At 43.8% G+C, this 23233-nt stretch overlaps 1 protein-coding gene across 9 annotated transcripts in view; it reads left to right on the top strand.

Moving 5' to 3' along the window:
• Pdzd2 (PDZ domain containing 2) overlaps nt 1–23233 on the top strand; it is a 366700-nt gene that overhangs the window by 247214 nt on the left and 96253 nt on the right. For 8 of the 9 annotated variants that reach the window (XM_005078018.4, XM_040757639.1, XM_040757637.1 and 5 more), the window contains one exon: nt 22192–22693. In XM_005078018.4, coding sequence (XP_005078075.1) covers nt 22192–22693 — 502 coding nt within the window. Of the gene's footprint in view, nt 1–22191; nt 22694–23233 lie in introns of those variants that run through there. The other variant, XM_040757641.1, reaches the window with a different exon arrangement.

Genomic DNA, 23233 nt, shown 5'->3' with positions numbered 1-23233 from the left:
GGCAACAGGAGCAGAAACTGTGATGGCTCGTGATCAGTGCTGACCATCGGGGCTCACCATCACTGCTGAACACAACCACAAAGCAAAGAGATCCCACTGGGAATAGCTCAAGGCTTGGAAACCTTAGAGCCCACACCCAGTGGCATACTTCTGCCAGCAGGGCCACGCTTTCTAAGCTTCCTCAAACAGTACCATCAGTTAGGGACCAAGTGTTCAAATGCCTGACACTGTGGTGGGTGGGGGGATTTATCATTTGAACTACCACACTCTGTCCCGACCTTCCAAGACTGGAATTTTAGGGAGGCTCAGCCAGCATTCATGTGAGGTTTGGGGTATCCAAACTCCGGTCCTTGTGTTGACACAAGCATTTCAACCACTAAGCCGTTTCCCTCACCTCTTTTTTTTAAATTAAGAAACAAAGCCTACTACATAGAACCAACACAAGAAACACGTGACCTGACAGTTTCACCATCACGTGTAACAGTGTACAACAGCAGGTCACATAGCACAACAGTTTTGAGGTTACAAGCACCAAATGAGTAAGCAAGAAATAATTCTGAATGCTATAGATTTGCAGGATTTGGGAAGCTCACAGAATGCAATGGAAATATTGAGACCTCAGCATATGGGCAAAAAGCAAGGAAGGTTTGGTGGCCAAGGACATGGTCAAGGTCATGATGGGTACAGTCTGCTTGGCACACTACCACCACTACTGTGAGACTCCCAGGGCTAGCTTTGTCTGTCTTGTCTCTTGAATCACATCATGATCCAAAGTGTCAGGAAGCCCCCCATCCCGCCCCCAGTGGACCAGATTTCTGTCAGGTACCTATAGGCTGGTCATGAGGAGAGAGAACATGTGGCCTTCTGTGCCACCTCTCATACAGTGGTGGCTTTTCCCGATTCAGTGTGCCTGTCTTCATTTCCGCTCCTTTTCTTCAAGTTGGCCCTGTGATGCAGCGCTCTCTGAGATCACAAACCCTGATGATAGCATTCGTGCTTGCCTTAGGACATCAGCTACCCCATCCAGGGGATAGGATAGGTATTGGAAAGGTTTTCTTTTGAAGCCTTATGTTATATATTTCCCATGCCTTACATATTTTTTGTTTTTTGTGTTTTTTTTCCAAGACAGGGTTTCTCTGACTGTCCTGGAACTTGATTTGTAGACTAGGCCTCAAACTCACAAAGATCTGCCTGCATCTGCTCCCCAAGTGTTGGGATTAAAAGCCTGCGCCATCACCACCCAGCTGTATTATATATTCTTGTTGGCACCAGCTCTATAACCCATGCCACCCTGAAGGGATCCGCCTCCTTTTCCACATAGCTATTCCTATGTTTGTATGAAAACCATCGCCTCCCTCCCTCCCTCCTTCCCTCCCTTTCTCCATCCCTCCCTCCCTCCCTCTGTATCATCATCTTCAGAGTAAGTGGCCATAATCACTTCCACTGTGTCTCAGGAGATAGAATGTGTGAGGCCAGAATGTAGGCAAATTCTGTACCGCTTTCACTCCACTAGTGACATGTGGAGCTTAATTCCCTTAATTCGGGGAAGGATTGCAGTCTTTGTAGTTTGAATCTCTCGTCAAGTTGTCAGTGAAAATCTATTGCTTATGCCAGGAGTGCCTGAAGCTCTGTGGGTCTTGTTTAATATATCCTGAAGGATAATGATCTAATCCAAGAGCTTGGGGCTGTTACTAGACACCAGAAAACCCTAGTCTTTTGGTTTTCTTGAAAGAATATTCTGGAATCTCTGTGGGAGGGCTGAGAACGTGAGCTCCAGGTGGTTGGAAAAATTAGTCACACAAATCAACAAGAACAACTCAGTAGGATAAAATTGACTTTCATTAAGTGGATCTGGCACATAAATAAGGATGCAATGTGCCATCAATGTGTGGAATCTACCAGAGGGAGGCTAGAGTGAAGTTTCCATTTACAATAATTTAAAAAAATCATTACTAATCAATTATTAGGATATAACTTACCTAAATTCCTAGGCGTCTCCAATTCTCAATTATATAAAAGATTAAATGGGCCCAGCAGGTAAAAGTACTTGAGTTTTATTTCCCAGAACCACACATGATGAAAGGAGATAACCGCCTCTGACCTCCACATGAGCACTGTGGCATGCGTGTGTGCATGTATGTGTGTGTGCACATACAACTAAACCTTTAAAGATTAAATGGGGGGTACCTCAAACTGAGATGATATGCCTCCACAAGAAAGAAACTGTAGCAACACCTTTCTAACTATGTTGTCCTATAACTTCTGACTGGTACAAGTCATGTAAATTTTCCACCACACATTTCCATGATACACAGACATCCATGCCATAGTAATGTGTGGTATACAGCTATTGGGAATCTTAATGTTCAAATTAATTTCTATTGCTGTGGCACATACAGCATAGAAAAGGGAGGAGTTTATTTGGTTTACAATTTCAAGACCATGACTTCAGAGAAGTCAAGGCAGAAACTCATGCATCTGGTCAACATCATGGCCATAATCAAGAGCAAAGAGAGAATAAACATACCCATGCTGGATTGTTCTCAGCTAGATTTCATACCTCTTACCCTGTCCAGGACTCCCTGCCTAGGGAATGGTGCTGCCCACCATGGACTAGGTTTCCCCACATCAAGTAATAAGATAATTCCCCGCAGACATGCCCAAAGCCTACTGTTATAAATAATTTCTAATTGAGATTCTCAGGTGAGCCTAGGCTATGTAAAGTTGACAATTAAAGCTTGCACACTGAGAACAGTGCATTTGCAATTCATCCATGTAGTTTTGTTGAGTCTGTTCGTTGATTCTTTGAATGTGTGGTTATACCATATGGATATGTATTCTATACCCTTTTCTTTGTCTCTTGGACAAAAATAGGCTTTCTTTCATATGTGGTCTCTGCATTTAATTATACCAGACTGACATTTTCTTTTTGTTTTTTATTATTGTTGTTGTTGTTTTGCAAGACAGGGTTTCTCTTTGTCACAGTCATGGCTGTCCTGGAACTCACTCTGTAGACCAGGCTGGCCTCAAGCTCACAGAGATCTACCTACCTCTGCCTCTCAAGTGCTGGGATTAAAGGCATGTGCCACCTCTACCCAGCATTTTCTTAATATCTCTCAAATACTGAAAAAATGTAAAGTATTTAGGTGAGTATAGATTTTTTTTTGCTTTGCCCACAAACATTAACATTAGATTTTTGTCTGTTTTGAATGTAGGTTTTATTTCTCTCTCTTACTACACTTTGAACCAAGTTTACACTCTTCTTGGTTTTTGTTCTTTTTAAAGAAAGTGCTAGTCAATATCTTTAAAGGAAATGAGCCAATTTTCTGACATTATACCCCTTTATTAAGTTGTAATCATTACACAGAGATGCCAAAACTTCACATCTTTTTAAACAGTGTTCGGTTTAAAGTTGGACACATTCTATTGAAAGTCTATGGTAATGGTTTTGAAATATTAACACCCACACACAGTTACATCATGAACACAGCACTCGGAAATTCAGGTTAGAGCTGAGAAAGGGGTATCATGAAAGAGGGTGATTTAGAATACGTGATGGGAACGTCTGAATTTGTACCCTTTGATTTATGATCTGACAGACATAGCATTCAAAGAGAGCCTCAGATTTCACAGCCTTAGCTGTGGGCTTGTGGGATGCTGGTCCCAGAGTAGAGATCCCCTCAAGGACAGCCACAAGGGCTGGTGAAGTGAATTCGTTGCTGCTTTTTAATGAGGAAAGCCTTACTTCATGACAGCATTAATTAAAGAATGGTGGTTCGTGTTATATACTCATAACCACTGTTCTTGCAATTGGTGAATGGATCTACAGACATCTTTTTTTGGGGGGGTGAGACAGGGTTTCTCTGTGTAGCTTTGGACGCTGTTCTGGAACTAGCTCTTGTAGACCAGACTGGTCTCAAACATACAGAGAATCGCCTGCCTCTGCCTCCTGAATGCTGGGATTAAAGGCATGCACCACCACTGCACAATGACATCTTTTTAAAATTTAGTCTTTTATTCTCTCTCTTCCCTCTGCATGTGTGAGTGGATGTCTGCGTGAGTGCGTGCGTGCATGCGTAGGTGCTTGTGCCCACACGCCACGCACGTGGAGGTCAGAGGACAACTTTCGGAAGTTAGCCTTCGTTTGTTTGTGTGTTTGTTGAGACAGGGTTTCTTTCTGTAGCTTTAGAGCCTGTCCTGGAACTCACTCTGTAGACCAGACTGGCCTTGAACTCACAGAGACCCGCCTGCCTCTGCCTCTAGGAACAAAGGCATGCATCACCACTACCCAGGGAGTTAGCTCTTTCTTACCCTTGTAGGTTCTGGGCAATCAATACCAGGCTATGAGGTTTGCAAAGCATAGCTTTTACCCACTGAGCCATGTCACAGGCCCAACTTTAAGAATACCAGATTTCATTATATTCATTACCCAGAAAAAAATGCAGTTTCATCAGAATATTTTAATTTAAAAAAATTCACAACACAAAAATCTAAAAACAATTATTTTGGGGCTTAAATGAGCTAAAATTCCTCTGGAAGGGAAGAAAGGGAGCAAATCTCTAAGAAATGCTTTAAGAGCTAAAAAGTGAGAAAGGATTGTGTTCCCATCAGCCTGTGAATTAGATGTTAAAGCTCTCGTAATTAAGACAGTATGGCACAAGGCTCAGCAAACAGGCCCATGGTAGCAAGTCATGACAGTCCCATGTATATTAGGAAATCTCACATATGGAGATTCCATAGTTCGAAATGAGTATCAATAACAGAATAATGAGTAAGCGTTGCTGAAATAATTAGCTCTAAAACCATGGGGTGGGAGTATAGCATTCAATCCCATCTTAAAGCCTATGGAGAAATAAATTCCAGATGGACAAAGTGCTAATAAACACAATCAGTCTGTAAAGGAGGAGGAGGAGATAGGCGTGTGTTTTCTTTCTAGGGCAGGGCAGTCTTTTGACTCTGGCAAACACATACATAAATTATAGCAGGTACAATTATTTTAAAATCCATTCCTTTCTCACTGTGATTTGCATTTGGAAACTGTATCCCCATATCAAAATGCTTTTTGTGAAATCCCCTCTGTTTCGAAATGTGTTGCCTCTTTATTATGGTGGAGACTCTGAATCTGTCTTCCTGTCATTTCCAATTGCTGCCTGGTGTAGAAGGTAAAGGAATCCATCATTAGGCCCTGACTCCTGTGGAGACAGTACCTCTGCAGCATACCGGTACCTGGACCACTGTGGTCCAGAAGCTTGTGGGAACTCCTGCTGAGCCGGTGCTCCAGCATGGGTCAGTTCTGCAGACTGCCACCTCATAAGTGGCTTGCTTGGTGGGTGCCTGGCTTTCCTGGCTCTGTCACGGAGTTTGCTGCTCTCCACCATGTGCTCTGCTGTCCAGCATCTCATCCACTCCATGTGGGCTTTCATTCCTTTCCAGATGGGGATTTCCATCGGTATTTGCCCCCTCTCCATGTGTGCATCACTAGGCTGGGACGAAGTCACTGTCAGCTATTAAGTGTGCACCTTTCTACCTCCTGCTTTCCGTCTAACTAACATCTCGTCCCCACTGTCACCCGTTTCAGAGGAAGCAGCAAAGGCCACAAGACACAGAACGTGTTTCCATTGGTTTTCCTGGTCAGTGTTCACATACTTCCACTTGGTTGTTGTTGCTTCTTCCTTCCCTTGCTGATGTTGGACAGTTTATTCTTTTCATAATCCCTTAAGATTTTGTTATTTGAGATCCCCCCCCTTGTTTTCTGAATTGGCATTATCACAGGAATCTCTCTGGTAGAACTGTTTGTTTCCACGAGTTTGGATAGGTTGAGGTTCACACTTTAATGTCTCAAGATATTTTCTGATCATCCTTTAGATTTCTTCTTTAGTCTTTTGTTTGTTTTTTGAGACAGGGTTTTTCTATGTAGCTTTGGAGTTTTTGTCTTTTTTTTAATGTCCCTGCATTTGTGAATTTTCCAGTTTCCTTCTTTACCAACATCTGTTCTCATCCCAGTGTGACTGGATAAGATACTTGATATGATTTTAATCTTCACAAATGTGTTAATACCTGTTCTGTAGTCTGACGCTTACTTCTGGAGCATGGGTCCCCACGTTCTTGGAGAATACGCATGCCGGAGGAGTGTTGTGTGTGGTTGATTTGGTCGTTTGGAGAATGTGCATGCCGGAGGAGTGTTGTGTGTGGCTGATTTGGTCGTTTGGCCCACAGTAGTGTTCAGACCTACTGGCTCTGTTCTTGGGATGATCTGTCTGCTGTTGGAAATGGCACACAGAAGCACTCATTGTAAAGCTGTTCACCTCTCCCTCCAGAGCTGCTATTAGTTAGATAGTAGGTGCTCTAGTATGGGGGAACAAGAGAAAAGAACAATGAAACTAGGAGGTTTTTTTTTTAAGAATGTACATTTAACAAGACTAAAAAACACAGAAGAGGGGGCTGGCGAGATGACTCAGCAGTTAAGAGCACTGCCTGCTCTTCCAGAGGACCAGGGTTCAATTTGCAGCACCCACATGGCAGCTCACAACTGTCTGTAACTCTGTTCCAGGGGATCTGATGCCCTCATACATGTACATAAGATAAAAATAAATTATTTTTTTACAAAAAGAAAGCCAGGTGTGGTGTCTCATGCATTTAACCCCCAGCACTCAGGAGACAGAGGCAGGTGGATCTCTGTGAGTTCAAGGTCAGACTGGTTTACATAGTGAGTTTCAGGTCAGCCAGGGCTAAATAGTAAAACCCTATCTCAGGGCTGGTGGCAGGAAGAGAGGGAGATTCAGCAAAAAAAGAGATAAAGGACCCTAACAAATATATAAATGGAAGAGGAAACATTGTCATTGCTACCACAAATAGAAATAATAACAAATAAAGAGAGGGTATCAAGAATCTGTGAACAGGTCCAGGCTGGGGAGATGGCTCAGCACTTAAGAGGACTGACTGCTTTTCCTGGGACCAGGGTTCAGTCCCAGCACCTGTATTGTGGTTTACAACCATCCTTAACTCCACTCCCAGGAAATCCACTGTCCTTTTCTGGCCTCCTCTGGTACCAGACACAAAAGCAATGCACATACATTCATGCAGGCAAAACACTCAAATAAAAATAAGTAAATCTATTTTTAAGTGTCTATGTATAACTTTATGTACAACAAATTGGAAATTTGTGGAAGGTGATGTCTATGTTCATTTGTTTATAAGAGCTTGACTCATTATAGCCAAGATAAGGAATCATACCCAGGTATCTATTATAGTCAGTGTGATATATTTGTATACAGTAGAACACTACCCAGCCTTTAAAAAGAAAGGAAGTATGCCATTCATGACATGGATGAACTTGGAATACACTACTATAAATTAAGACAGACACAGAAAGACAAATAGTTCATGACCTCATTTATATGTGGAATTAAAAAAAAAAGTTGAACTCACAGCTGCAGAGAGTTAAATGGGGCTGCCAAGGGCTGGTAGAGAAAACATTGGGAAGATGGACATTGATGGAAAAAATACAAAATATCTGCTGGATAGAAATAATAAATTCTGGAGATCTATTTTACACCATCATGAGTACCACTGATGTACTTTTTAGATGGAAATTGCCCAGATAATAGATTTTAAATGTCTTCTGCTACAAAGGTTATGACTCAATGGACTACTTCATTAGCATGGGTTTCTTACATCACAGTGGGAATCACATTGTTTATATAATACAAATACAGTATTTATCATGCCTTAATAAAGTTGAAAAATAACAGGAATCACAAAAATAAAAAAAGGGAAGGTGAAAGTAATTCACTTTCCCATCCCTCAATTAGTAACCGAGAGGACACATATTGAAACCTTGGTCTGCCAGTTCCACAACCTGCCTTCTGTCCATTCACCTAGCTGGACCTCACCTGCCCGTTCTCCAGGGACATCACATACACTTCCCATCATACAGAGAAAATTCTCAAACTGTCAGGGTTCAGCAAATCCTGAATTGCAGCTTTCCCATCTTTTAACACCCCCTCCATTGGTGTCTCTCTGGACCAGGTGCACAGGTTCCCCAGAGTCTCTTCCTCTCTCTGTGTTCCACTGATAGACTAGGTATAGATGCAGCTTTCTGGTCTACTTCCCAGATTTCAGTGGTTGGAAACGATACTGCTAATAGTGACACTCATACAGTCTTTCAAGTGATGTCTGGGTAGGACAAATGCCAGAGTCTGTCATACTCAACTAACAATATTAGCATTTCAAATGCTGAGAGAAAATTGGGGAGTTGCCACCATGTTGAGATGCTCTGATAACTTGTCAAATATTGTAAAACAATGGGCAAAGAAAGGACAGTCTTAGTACAGGTTAGCTCCCTCCGTAGCCTGTAAGGTAACAGATAGGCTTTCACACCCCCATTGCTCTTCAGCAACTTCTTCTGTGTGCTTGGTGAGGAGGCTAAAACAACAGCTCCCTTGGTACCTCCTGACTCTGAAGCAATCAGCAACCACTCAGTGGGCCTGACTCTAGGCAGCTGACACCACCTCAGGCTCCCACTCTTGGGCCAGCAGTGCTGGGAAGTAGCCAGGGTTTGACAAAGACCTTCCAGAGGTTTGTGATATTGTTCAAGGTGATAATGAATGAAAACCAGAAAATAAAATTCTGGCTTAAAGGGTTCCTTCTGAAACAGAACAGTTTGGAAAGCAAGAACGAAATGAATGTAAGAGAACAGATGGTCTTATGATACTGGCATCCCATCCAATAGTCAGCCCTATCCTCCATGGGGGATTTTCTCGTTGTGGGATCTCAAATGACCCATCCACTTAGAAACTGTCTCATCTAATGGACATATGGTGGGGGAGGGAGGAATCAGTGGTTAGACAAGAAGCAAAAGAAATGCCCATGATTAAACTTATTGTGGAACATGATGACGATGATGTCTCCACGTCTCAAGATTCTCCACCCCCAACCACACATGGAAGTGCACATAAATAATCCTATAACTTAGAATATAGAGACAGAAGAATCAGAAGTTCAAGGCTAGCCTAGGCTAAATGGTAAGTGGGAGAGTAGCCTGGGCTACATGAGACCTCTCTTAAATGAACATTACCTCTAAACGTTTAAGTTAGACTCCCCTCATTAAATTTTCGCACTGCAGGCCATCAAGGTGGCTCAGTAGGTAAAGGCACTTGCTGCCAAGCCTGATAATCTTGGTTTGCTCTCTGGGATCCACATGGGGGAAGGCGAGAACTGATGGCCATAGGCTGTCTTCTGACCTCTGCATAGATCCACACATTCATGCACATACACTGAAATAAATGTAAACAGAAGTTGAAGATGTCACAGCATCTCTTCTGCTCGGTGTAGCTGCTGACTGTTGAAATGGAGATACCTCCTTGTGCAGTACTAAGATCCCCACTTCCCTGATGAGGAAATGCTTCAGGACCCCCAGGGGATTCCTGAACCCACAGGCAGCAGCAGACCCACGTGTGTAATGGGCACATACACATTTAATGCTTTTTCCATCACACATACTTACCTTTTACTCTCCCAGTAACAGCTGTCTCGTGCTGTCTTTGTAGCTATGTGGATAAAAGATTCCCTCTTAATTAGGATCCTAATCATATTTTTATCACTTTCTTTGAAGTGAAAATATTCACTTTTTTGTTTTTGTTTTGTTTTTGAAAGAGGGTTTTTCTGTGTAGCCTTGGCTGTCCCGGAACTCACTCCGTAGACTAGGCTGGCCTCAAACTCAGAGATCTGCCCGTCTCTGCCTCCCAAGTGCTAGGATTAAAGGGTGTGACACCACCACTGCCTGGCTGAGAATACTCACTTTTTATATCTAAGAATGCATGCTGCAGCTTTTCTTTGGAGTTACTGAATTTCCAGCCACTCCTTGAACTGTTGTTAAGATAAGTGCTGCTCTTCATAGTATAATACCTAAGTAATCTTTTTTTTCATTATAAAATGCAAACTGCTAATGTGATCAAATGCTGCATATTTAAATCTCAGTCCATATATCATAAGTGCTGTCCAAACACAGTACTTCAATGCCACGTCTAATAACTGAGGTGGCTAAGCCATCATTGTGTGGGTAGCATATGCAGCATTCATACACCAGACAAAGGGGTGATCAGGACAGAGCAGGGTGACTAGAGATTGTGTTCCTCAGAACAATGAACAGTTAAAACAAGCTGTTCATTTCTAGAATTCTTCATCTAATATTTTCTGACTTCAGTTGAATGTGAGTAGTGAACCCATGGAAAGGGAAAGCGCAGATAATGGGGGACTGCTGTGTAGTTGGAGCTGTGACTGCACGTCACAGCTGGGAACTCTCTCTCATCTTGTCATTTAGACATTGGACGTGCTCATTTTAAAAACAAACCAGAAAATCTTGCATAATTAAAGTTCAAAAATTCCTGACATGGAAAAATTAAGACAGCAGGCTTGGGTTTTCTGCTCTTCATAGTATAATACCTAAGTAATCTTTTTTTTCATTATAAATTGCAAACTGCTAATGTGATCAAATGCTGCATATTTAAATCTCAGTCCATATATCATAAGTGCTGTCCAAACACAGTACTTCAATGCCACGTCTAATAACTGAGGTGGCTAAGCCATCATTGTGTGGGTAGCATATGCAGCATTCATACACCAGACAAAGGGGTGATCAGGACAGAGCAGGGTGACTAGAGATTGTGTTCCTCAGAACAATGAACAGTTAAAACAAGCTGTTCATTTCTAGAATTCTTCATCTAATATTTTCTGACTTCAGTTGAATGTGAGTAGTGAACCCATGGAAAGGGAAAGCGCAGATAATGGGGGACTGCTGTGTAGTTGGAGCTGTGACTGCACGTCACAGCTGGGAACTCTCTCTCATCTTGTCATTTAGACATTGGACGTGCTCATTTTAAAAACAAACCAGAAAATCTTGCATAATTAAAGTTCAAAAATTCCTGACATGGAAAAATTAAGACAGCAGGCTTGGGTTTTCTGCTCTTCATAGTATAATACCTAAGTAATCTTTTTTTTCATTATAAATTGCAAACTGCTAATGTGATCAAATGCTGCGTATTTAAATCCCAGTCCATATATCATCTTTGCCCTTACAGAACAATCTCAGCTCACTGAAGCTGTACATCATTCATGAAAGGGGGAAATTGTCTTCTTGTTTAAAAGGATTAAAACAGAGTCGAAGACACATTCACAGAGCAATATATTAAATGGTTTTGTTCCCATAGAAAACACAACAGAATCATGTTAAGCAGGTCTTAGCAGGTGTACATCTTGTTGCATAAGCTCCAGGTTATGAAGTTCAAAAAATGAACGAGGGAGACATGTTCACATTTGGAGAAGCACCGCACACTGGATGGATGGAGGCTTCTCTCTGGGTACAGGGAAGGCTTCTCCAGCAGCTCTGAGGGAGGCTCCTCCCTCTGCCGGTGTCTGCTGGCTGGAGAGTCTTTGTGCTGAGGTTACAAATGCTCATTCCAATCTTCCCTTTTTCCTCTGTGTCCCCTCTGAGGACATTCCGAGTTGAGAGTCCATCCTCATCTAGACAACCTGGTGTTGATCCATAATTACAACTTCAGAGGCTCAACTTCCAAGTCATATTCTTTTTTAAAAATGCTGCATATTAAAAATGGGTTTTATCATGACAGTTTCATACATGCATACAAGGTATGCATTTCAGTCATGTTTACCCCTTTCATATTTTGTTCCTCATTCCTGCTGGCCCCACCCTTCCCTCTAATAATTCCCCACTCTATTTCCGTGTTCCCCCACCCTCCCAAACAAATCTAGAGTCCACATATGAATTATTTTTCTCTCTGTATCTGGCTTATTTTGCTTAACGTAATGATCTCTAGTTCCATCTGTTTTCCTGTAAAGTATTGGTTTCATTCTTCTTTATGGCTAAAAAAATATTCTGCTGTAGATGATACCACACTTTTGCCCATTGCTGGTAGACACCTGGGGCTGATTCTGTAAATTGGCTCCAGTAAGTAGTGCTGTAATAGCTCACACCCCTGCACCTGCTCGTGCCTGGGAAGCTGGGCCATCTGAAAGCAGAGGTGCTCACTACCCATGCCAGAATGGTTTTCTTCCAGAGCGGAAGTATCACGTATCTGCAGCTGTCTTCTCTGAACACACGCTGTGTTATCTGTCCATTGCACTACGCTGAAGTATTTACTATGAGAACAGCTAGGTTTGGGGAACCCTTGCCTCAGAAAAATTTGGGAAAGGTCCTTTTGAGAGACAGGTGAATCCAGAGGGGGGGGGAGAGAGACAGAGACAGAGACAGAGACAGAGGAATCATTCAGTATTTGTAACAAGTGGAGATCAGAGAACCGTTCTAATTGTAGGTCAGAGCAGAGGCACTAACTCCCCACTCCTACACACACACACACACACACACACACACACACACACACACACACACACATGCGCGCGCGCGCAATATGCACATGCATCTGACTGATTTGTCCGTGTAAGTTAGGCACGTATGTCACAAAATACACAAGGGCTAGTTGATCTAGTATCTTGGCTGGGGTGGCCAGCCTCCCAGACTCCACCTAGGGTTCTAGGCCAACTCTAATACATCTAGGACCAGCCTCAGAGTTCAAGTGAGGCCAGAAGGCTTGCAGTTGCTCTGAGAGTTAGGAAACCAGCCCCTGGCCAGATGGCCATGGAAGCAAAAGCAAAGGCCACTGTACTCTCTTTGTCTCTCTCTGGCAAGGAGCAAAGCCTGCAAGTAGCTTCCCTGTGGGCTGTAGTCTGCACTAGTCAGCCACCGCATGTGTGCACACACCCCGCTGTCATCCTGAGCTCAGTGACCAGGGTTCATGGGCCTTAGCACTTCTGGGCTTCAAGCGTATTTGTCAAGGTCTCTGTCCTAGGGTGCATTCGCCTCTTTACCACACTAGGTTTGAAACCCCCTGGGGACACTGTCTACCCTTGTGAACTTGATTTCTCCAGACACCCCTTTCCTGAGACTTAACTAATCCCCTTTGCCCGGTTCTTGCTATCTTCTGGGCGGTTCCCGCTTGGACAGAGACAGCATTTAAATTGTCGACTTGTAATTATCTATGACATTTCTGAGGGGAAGGGTTGATATTTATTGGCATTTAATGTGCTAGGCTAGGAAACAGTCATTTGTTCATGCAGTTCAGTGTTCCAACATCCCCATTGCTAAACACTGAAAAGTTGGTCTCTGGGGTTAAGGTCTTGCTCAAGGACCCAAGTGACATTGCTGAGAGCCAAGCCAAGGGCCGTCTTGCTCCAGAAGTTTTATTTAGATGAATTTTCATAAAGTCAACTTTTTGTGTGTGGTTCTTGGGTCTCATACATGTTGGGTAAGCTATCTATAATGGGACTATAACCCCAGCTTTTCAAGCTCTGTAGGAGTATAGTTTAGTCAGAAGCCACCCCTTGGCTCTTGGTTTTTCTGGATGCAAAAAAATTTGTGAATGGTATTCATGCAACTTCTCAAAAATGCCTTTGCTGCTTCTGAGGTTGTAGGGGAAATGAACCTTTATACCATATCAGAAACAAGGATGGAGGGTTCTCTGTATGCCCCAACTGTCTTACTCCTGGGTATCTACCCTCGGGAGATGATTGTACACCATTCACAGTAGGGATCAGCCTATGCACAGAAAGCACGGCGCGTACTGACAGTGGAGTATCAGCCCCTGCATAGAAAGCATGCTGCGTACCGATAGTGGACTATCAGCCGTAATGCTGAATGAATCATGGCGTTTTCAGGAAAATGAATGTAACTAAAGGTCATCATAGTAAGCAAAATAAGCCAGACACAAGTATTGTTTGTTTTCACTCAAACATGGAGACTATGTTTTTCAAATAAACCAGAAAGTAGGAGTTGGGATGTTAAAAACAGGATACAGGGTTTCGGGGGAGGGTGTGAGATAGGGTAGTTGGGAGAGGGAATACAGTCAGACACATTAATACATGTATGTACAGAAATGTCACAGGGAAATCCATTCACATATACACTCGATTTTTAAGTAATAGGCAAGTTTTATTTTCAGGTTTGTTTTAAATTTTCCATATTTTCTTTTGTTAAAATTCATTGAAATTTTCATACATGTGTACAATATATCTTAACCTTATCCACTCCTTCTAACTCCTCCTCACCCAGCAGTTAAGAGTGCTGGCTGCTCCTCCAGAGGACCTAGGTTCAATTCCCACTACCCATATGGTGACTCATAACCATCTCTAAGTTCAGTTCCAGGGGATCCAATACCCTCTTCTGGCCTATATGGGCATTAGGTACACACATGGTACAGACATACATACAAGCAGAATAGCCATACGCATATAATAAGTCCAAAAATAACCCACCAAGTCGAGTTCATGCTGCCTGTAAGTGCCAGAGTGTGGGGATGTGGGCAGCCCACCAGTAGCTACCATCCGAAGATAAGTGACTCGTTCCCATAGAAGCCATCCACTGCCAACAGCTGCTGGGTTAAGGGTAGACTCATCATAATTTCTACAAAACCACCCTACTGGCCTCTTCTATGCTGGGATTAGCTGAGTCTTTTTCTCCTGTTATTTTCCACCCCCTGTTTTGGGGGAGCTGTCTTGTGATTCTGATTACATTGCCCTCACTCTCTAGGTCACGTAGCCCAGGAATTTGCCTGTCCCTCCCTGCCCCATCTTCTGTGACAGCATGCTGTCTTCCGTGTGAATCCACGAGAGCAGTGACTGTGGAGTAAAGCCTTCCCAGGGGCCAGTAGACCACATTCCCTCTTCAGAGCAAGGGGCCCCTGGGAGAGGCCAGCATTGTAGCGGTGTCTGGAGTCTGCCATTTTGCTGCACATCTGCTGGCCAGAATGGCTCCTTAGTGCTTTGATTTTAAATAAGCTGAACAAATACTGCCTCCATTTTCCCAGCGTTTTTGGAGATGAATGCAAGCTCATTACTCAGAGATGAAACGGAGAAGTTGGCCACTTCCACCCACACCCTAAGAAACTACTTTATGTCCTCCCTGCCAAGTGGGCCTGCCTGAAAATGCCACTTTCTCCCCTATAGGCCTTGTTTATGGGTGTGAGACGTAGTTGGGGTGTTTACTTACCACTGAAATGGAATTCCTGGTGATGTGATGAGGCATCTGTAGGCTGTTAAAAGTTGGCAGCCCTTTTCCTGTTTCCAAACCTGGTGTGTATAGCCAGCCACATCAGGACAGGACTTCGCCATGAATTCCGAGTTCATTTCCACAGTTTGTTTGGAATTAGGTGGATTTGCATCCTGGCTCATTGGTCCTGTCAGTCTTGCAAGCTTTGTTTTTCTTCTCACATTGGAAAAGTGAGTCATGGTTTTTACCTGGTGAGGTGTCTTAGATTGACCCGAGGCCCTGTGTTCATAAACTCAACAGGGCATGCTGTTTGATGTCAGTCAGTACAGGTCCCTGCCCCCTGTTTCTGTGGTTAAGCTGGCTGGTGTGGAGCACTTCTAATGCAAACACTGTTAAAAACAAGCTTTGCCTCTTTAACGCTTGTACATGCACATTCTGCCATTGAAGGCTTTGGGGTTTGTTTGTTTGTTTGTTTGTTTAGTGCTTCACATGCAGTTACTTTAAAAAATCCGATAAAGGGAAAATGCAAAGGCGTTTATATTATCTGAACAGAACTAAGACCTGAAGGCCTCCAAGAGTGCACACTATCAGGACACAGTTCCAGCTACTCGGTGGATGCCAAGAGTTTACCACCATTCTCCCCACATCTGGAAAGACATGCTTTGTCTGTTTTTCTAGGCTGGAGTTCTGTTGACTTGGCTTTCTTATAATCAGAGGCCTCTAAACCAGCAAGAGTCCTAATGGGTCACAATGATGGATGGTCCCACAGGGAAAGGGTCCAGCTTCATCGTGGCACCCTTTGCCCCAGAGAGGAGGACCACAAGCTGGCGATCAGTTTGCGTGAGCCTTAGTAGATTATGGGGCCTGTCAGCCTAGCCATGCCTGCCAGAGAAGAACTAAAAAAGGAAAAGGGGAAGGTTCCGTATGTGCAGAAAGAATTCAGAATTAGGCGGGACATCAGCCAGAATATGTAGATGAAGAGAGTGACCTTGCTCTTTCTTCTTGCATCTTTTCTGACTTCAAAACAGTGAAAGCTGTTCTGAAAAGCAGCCCGCAATGTTGATGGAAGCTGTTTTGACATGAGTGAAAGCAGGGTTGGCACAAAGAGAGGGCAGACTCAGGCCAAACCCATGGAGCAGACCCTGGAAGCATGGAGACGAGCTGGAGCGATTGTTTCAAGATGGATCTGGACCCACTTGAAAGTCAGGGAACCAGAGGGTGCAGACATTTCGTCAATGTCTGAATCACTGTGTGAGAAGTCTTGTGTAGCCCCCCAGAGACACACAGGCTCGTGGGGTTCCATCTTCTCTCAGCCCTGAAGGAAGGGAGAGGGACACTGTGTGGACTTGGGAGGTCATCTGCTGGTTGTGAGCTGCCAGCTGTGGCTGCTTGGGGAAAGCAGAGCAGAAAGAGAGTGTGACTCTCAGTCCCAGAACATCCAGCAGCTTTTACTTGGGAGAAATTTGGGAGATGTGGCAGGGAGAGCATGGACTCATCCTCACATGAGAGGTTGGGAGAGGGGAGTGGCTCTACTCTAGAAGATAAATTGGATGTTATCTCCTAAAACTTTAGTTATTCTGGGGCTTGATAGCAGCCTCTTGCAAGGGAAGATCAGGGACAGAATCCTATGTAGAAAGTATAGGAACTAGCATAGGATGTCATGCCTCAGGGCTGCGGATTGCACGAAACCCTTTGAGGAAAGCAGCCTTCACGGGAGCTCATGGATGTACTAGCAAGGGCCAGGCTTCCATTTCCCTCCTGAGAAGCTGACTTCATAAAGACACACGGCACCTATGTGAAGTCAGCCCTGTTACTGTGAGACGTGAGCTTCTGAGATAAAGACCAGTGATGGCCTTGTTGCATGGAAGTCGAGATGATTTTCCCATCAACGCCAGGACTTTGTTGCTCTCGTCCAGTTGTTTCTCTGCAGTGCCCCACCCCACTCCTTTATTTCTAGAAGATCCGAAGGGAATTGAAAGAACACAGACAGAGTCTGCTTCGGCATGGAAGGGATGTTACAATGTCTCTGAGGTTGCTGGGGATACAGTTGAAGCAGAAAAGAACACGAATATACTCAATGCTGAGAGACACAAATGTCTCAGCTGTCTTAAAGGCCGATGTCCCAGATTTAATCAGGATGCTGTAGACATTGCATATTGAATAGACTTCAGATACATGTGGATTTACGTTTCTAGCCACCGGTGCCCGTAAAAATGTTGAGCTTTTATAAGCCTGGTGTTAAGAACAAAACCAATTATCAACCAGCTATTCTGTGTATTGTTCTGCTGTAAGCGAAGGACTTTGGTTTTGCCTGACTGGTGGGACACTGGTTAGCCTGCTGTAGACTCATAAATGATGATGACAAAAGAAACGAGGTTTCTGGGTCAAGGATGACAGTTCATTGTTCACGGGAATAATGGTACACTAATTCTTACTCTGCTTGTGCTCAGTCTTGCTTTATTGCAGTTTGTGTTACCCACAGCCACCTGTTCTGAGAAGAGTAAATGGCAAGTTTCAGAAATAATTAATGGTTTTAAATTGTGCACCATTCTCGGTAGCATGAGGGGCTCTTGAGCCGTCCCATGCTGCTTTACCCAGGATGTGGACCATCCCTTCGTCTGGGTGGCCATGCTGTCTCTACTGCCGACTTGCTGGTCAATTAGCTGACGTGGTCAGTAGGTCAACTGTTGTGCTAAACATTTGGTTGTGGTCTCTCACCTGACTGCTCCTTCCACCATCCCCGTCCACCAGAGAGCAAAGACTCCAGAACTGGGCAGTGTGTCAGGGGACAGAGATCTTCTGAGCTTCAGTGTGGATAAGACACCTGTGTGGTCCAGGGAACGAGGAGGTGACTTCAGAAAAAGATCAGTAAGAAGGGGGCTGGAGATGTGCTGTTCTTAAGGCTCCCATGTCAAGAGGGTCCAACTTCCTGTAACTCCATCTCCAGGGGGTCTGATGCCCTCTTCTGGCCACCACAGGCACAGGCCAGACACACTCACACACAGATACATACAGACACAATTTTTTGTTGTTGCCTTTATTTTTAAAGATGGGTTTTCTTTATGTAGCACTGGCTGTCCTAAACTATCTCTGTAGACCAGGCTGGACTCAGACCCAGAGAGATCCACCTGCCTCTGCCTCCTGTGTTCTGGGATTAAAGGCATGTGCCACCACTGCCCAGCTACACCCAATTTAAAATCAAATAAAATATAGTAAAACCTCATTATCAAATATGTTGACCTTTCTTCATTTTAAAGTCATCCTATGAAAGTTAAAGTAAAATTTTAATTGAATTAATAATTTATTTGCCAAAAAAATCTAAATTTTGGGAGTGAGAATGAAGATAATATCATAGAGAAGTGGAAAAAAAGCCCCAGACCTTTTATGTGATGAGGAAATCTATTTTTCTAAACCTCAAATGTCACTCATCGCTTTCAATTTATCCTTTCTCAGCTGCAGCACCACAATTCCCGAAAAGCTCAGGCTGAGGCTGGTTGCCCTACACAGCTGGGCTTGGAGGTACTCTGGTGGGAGGCGTTTGAGCTGTGAGTGGGTGGGTTCATGCCTTTGTCACTGATTCTCATGGGACCGGATGGGTCACCTCCAGAGCTGACTGCTACACAGTGAGAGCACCTCTTGTCTCCCTCTCCACACGGACTCACTGGCCCTTCTTTGTTCCGCTATGAGTTAAAACAGCACAAGACCCTGTGAGACGTGCCCACCCAACCTAGACTCCCCAGCCAGTAGCATCCTGAGCCAAAACAAACCCCTTTCCTTTATGAAGAGCCAGGGATCATATCTCTGTTAAAACAACGCAAAGCTAAGCTAACTGATTTTGAAGTTCAGTGTAAGGTTTCCAGTGCTTGAGGTGGAAAGACAGCTAGGTTAGAAAAGGGCTTGCTATGCAACAATGAGGAGATCAGTACAAGGAAAAATTGTCAGACCTAATGACACACAGTTGTAATTCCTGTACCGGGAAGATAGGCCTTACTGCCCACCTAGCCTTCATGGGGAGGACCAGGACAGCGAGACATCTTGTCAGAGGGAAAGGAAAGGAGTAGCAGCACCTGAGGGATGACACCCACGGCTGTCCTTGGTCCTTCATGTGCACACACTCACACACGTATGCACACCTACATACACACTCATGCACACCTACATACACACTCATGCACACCTACATATACACCTATGCACACATACATATACATCTACACAAACATACATACTCACACACACACACACACGCACGTGCATGCATACCTACATATACACCTACACACACATAAATACAATCTACACACACATACATACTCACACACAAACACACATAGACACACACACCCCTCTGCTGCTAGATAAGAACCCTACCGAACATAAAAGGTGTTGGAGGGCGTGAATTACGGGAAAGTACTAGAAAGGATAGGTGAATCATCTGGATGCTTATAGATAGAGAATATGGTTCTGTTGGATGTAAGGTGATTTAAGAATTCTGAGGAAATGTGTCTTTCTCGCTGGTTTATTATGGGGTCCATAATTCATTAATTACCCATTGTCTTTGAGATTGCCTTATAAAATCCAGAGTCCGGGAAGGGATAAAACAACCTGTCTCTCAGTTCCTTTGCTGTGTCAAGGTGTTATTTATTACTAGGAAGCCAGAAGAAGGCAGAGAGGTGGTGCAACACTGAAGATAAACTATTTTTGGACTTATTGTTTTGCCCAGCATAGACCCTGTAGTAAAAGTGAGATGTCATTTCCATCACAGGCACCTTCCTATGCTCTTGGAGCTTCCATGAGATCCATGAGAGCACATTTGGAAAAAGATATTTTAGGTCAAAACAATGGGCTGGACTTTTTAGTACTAAAGAAAATATCTGTGCATGTCACACACACACACACAAGCGTGGGTTTTGGGTTTTTTGATGTGTGTGTGTGTGTGTGTGTGTGTGTTATACTGGGGTAGAATCCAGTGCCTCACACATATTCAGCGAGCATTCTATCATGAACCATATCCACACGTGGGGAATCCTTTGGGCCAGACTCTAGCATATTCCTAGTAAGCTATTTGCTGTGTCTTCCCTTTCTGTCTCCAGCATGTTGCTGTCATATAGACGCCCATGGTGAGATGAGAGGAAAGATGGCCCACCCTCCTTCCCACATGCTGACAACTCATCTTTCCCATCTGATTTTCCCTGGTGACAAAAATCACAGGAGGGCATCTTAACATCTGCTTACCCAGCATCCTCTTTTCTTAGGAGCCAGCACTGCCTCGAGGGAGAGCAGGTGGCTTGGTACACTTCCGAAGCCTCTTTCTCATTTCTCACTTAAGATGCAGAATGTAGGCCACATAGTCTCTGGTTCTTTTGTTGTTGTGGTGATGGTGGTTGTTTGTTGTCTGTCCACGTAGGAAAGTCAGAAGCAGGTTGGGTTTATGAAGGATTTTGTTGTTGACACTCTTTGCTTGGGAACCGGCAATGTGTAGGAGGTGGCAAGATTCCAGTGGTATAGGATTTCCCAGGATTCTTTGGGGATGTCTGTACTTCTTTATCTTCTTGGGGAGGGGAGGGCCCAGCCTGTCATCATTTCCTGACTTTGAGGAAGTCTTTACTGTAGCTGTAATGATCTGAGACCCCAAATGCCAACCATCACTCACTTCATGTCTTCATGTTCTTTAAGCTCTGGAATAGATGCTGTATTACCCTTCATATACATTCTCTAAGTTTTATTGTCTCCTGCTTCTCCATATTTGTCAGCCCTCAAATACATGAAAAGGTGACTATAACCTGCCTTCTCTGTTTTGAGGGTCCCCTACTTCTCCAACTACTCTTGGTTGATGGTTTCCAACGTGTTTTTTTGTCCTTGTCAGCTTTGTTGATGACTTTTTCTTCTCTAAATATGATGCCCTGAGAATGGCAGTCCATGTATGATATGAAAAGCCCAAACTAAAACAATTAAGAAGAAAAAAAACCTTCATATGTCTGCAGGTTGCTTCCTTAGCAAGCAACATATTAATGCCCATCCATGCTCAGCCTTGAACAGAAGTTCTTATAGTACTGCTCATTTCCTTTTCAATCTAAAATCAGAATTCATACTTTCTCTGGCCTGTTTTGTCTCTCTTTTTCAATCCATTTTATTTTTGATGTGTATGAGTGTTTTGTCCATCTGTATGTATGTAAACAATATATGTACCTAGTGCCTTGAGAAGTCAGAACAGCTTCAGATTCCCTGGAACTGGAGTTATGGATGGTTGTGAGCCACCAAGTGGTGCTGGGAACTGAGCCCTTGTCCTCTGCAAAAACAACAAGCGCTTTTGACCACAGAGCCATCTCTCAAACCAGCCTCCACTCTCTGTTCTTTACTTTGGGAATTGTAGTATTCTTCATCAGCCACACACAGATGGGAGTCTTGTGTGACTCTAATGCAAGAGATTGTTAAAGGAGTGAAGAATATTCTTCATTCAGCCTCTTTGCCTGATTAAATGTGCATAATCATGTATCCCTACAGGACATTTTCAAATATGCATCATAATGATTATATCAGGGTAATTGGCACCTATCACTTCCCGTACTAACCATTTCTCTTGGAACATTCAGAACCCTCTCCTAGTTATTTTAAAACATACAGCTAAATGCTGTCAACCATAGTTGCCCTATTATGCAATAGAATAGTAGAATCTACTTCAGTCAGAGTTTTCTTTTGACTTATTTTTATGTGCCTAGAAGTTTTGCCTAGATGTGTGTCTGTATGAGGATGCCAGATTCCCCCAGAACTGGAGTTAGTTGTGAGCTGCCACACGGGTGTTGGATTGAACCCCAGTTCCCTTAGAGGAGTACTCTTAATTGCTGAGCCATCTCTCCAGCCCCCAAGAATTTTCTTTCTTTTTTTAGGGACTCGAGGTAGATTCTAGGAGAGACAAATTAGAAGTTTCTAGTTTGTGGGATCTCCTGTTTGCTTGAGGTATTGGGGATCATTTCAACATCAACAGTGGAATATAGTGAAGGTTGGAGCTGCCCACTGGGAAGGACAGTGCCTCAGTCCTTTGGCCAGGTTTTTGGTCACCAGGTCCTGGGTGGATGCTGACACTGTGTCCAGGGAAGGGTTGGTGCCTAACCATGCATGTCTGTGTGTTACAGTTACCTGGCTGAACAGTGCTGGAATGGCGGCTTCATCTACCTGATCATGCTGCGGCGCTTCAAGCATAAAACCCACCTGACTTACAATGGCAACGACGGCAACAGCTCAGAACCAGGAGAGACACCTACCTTGGAACTGGGTGACCAAACTTCAAAAAAGGGGAAAAGAACGAGAAAGTTTGGGGTCATTTCCAGACCCCCTATTAACAAGGCCCCTGAAGAACCCAAAAGCAGCGGTGGCTGTGATGTGACGGATGATCCTAGCTCAGAGTTGGAGAATGGTACAGACCCCGAACTTGGAAATGGCCATGACTTTGAACTAGAAAATGGTCCACATTCTCTCAAGGATGTGGCTGGACCCCATCTGGAGAGTTCCGAAGTGGACAGAGGAGCAGAACTCAGAATTCCAAATACAGACGCTCCTCCGGGTACCAGCAATGACAAACGCCGTGTCTCAAAGAGTGGGAAGACAGACATCCAGTCCAGTGACTGCCTGGCACGGGTAAGGTGCAGTTGGGTTATAGAATCAAATCCTTTTATATTTCCATTTTCTGGATATGCATGCATGCATGCCTGCCTGCCTATCTGTCCATCTGTCGATGTGTGGGTCCATGTGTGTGAAGACCAGAGGATAATGAGAGGTAGCATTCATCCCTCAGGTGCCCTCAAATCTCTCAGCAGCCTGAAACTCACCAGACAGGTTAAGCTGAGTGGCTGGCAAGCCCCTGGAACCCGCCAAACTCCCATTCTCCAACATGCTACCATGTCCAGCTTTTTATGTGGATTCTGGGCATTGAATTTGTGTCCTCATGCTTGCAAGGCAAGCACTATACAGCTATTTCCTTGGTCCTAGAATCTGAATTTTAACATAAATATTGTTGAAATTGCCTTTCAATTAAAAAAAATAGACCTAAGATAGCCTTGTACTTAGAAGCCAACAAACTCATTGAGATAAACGATCAGAGCCTTACCAACAACAGAAAAAGTTCATGTTGTTTTATCCCACTTGAAGAGTCAGTGAAGTGATCCTAAGTGGAAAATT

The sequence above is a fragment of the Mesocricetus auratus genome, unplaced genomic scaffold (assembly GCF_017639785.1).
Source record: "Mesocricetus auratus isolate SY011 unplaced genomic scaffold, BCM_Maur_2.0 Super-Scaffold_100015, whole genome shotgun sequence".
NCBI classification, from domain to species: Eukaryota; Metazoa; Chordata; class Mammalia; order Rodentia; family Cricetidae; genus Mesocricetus; species Mesocricetus auratus.
Note: the sequence above shows the minus strand (reverse complement) of the source record. Positions and strands in the feature narration are given on the sequence as shown.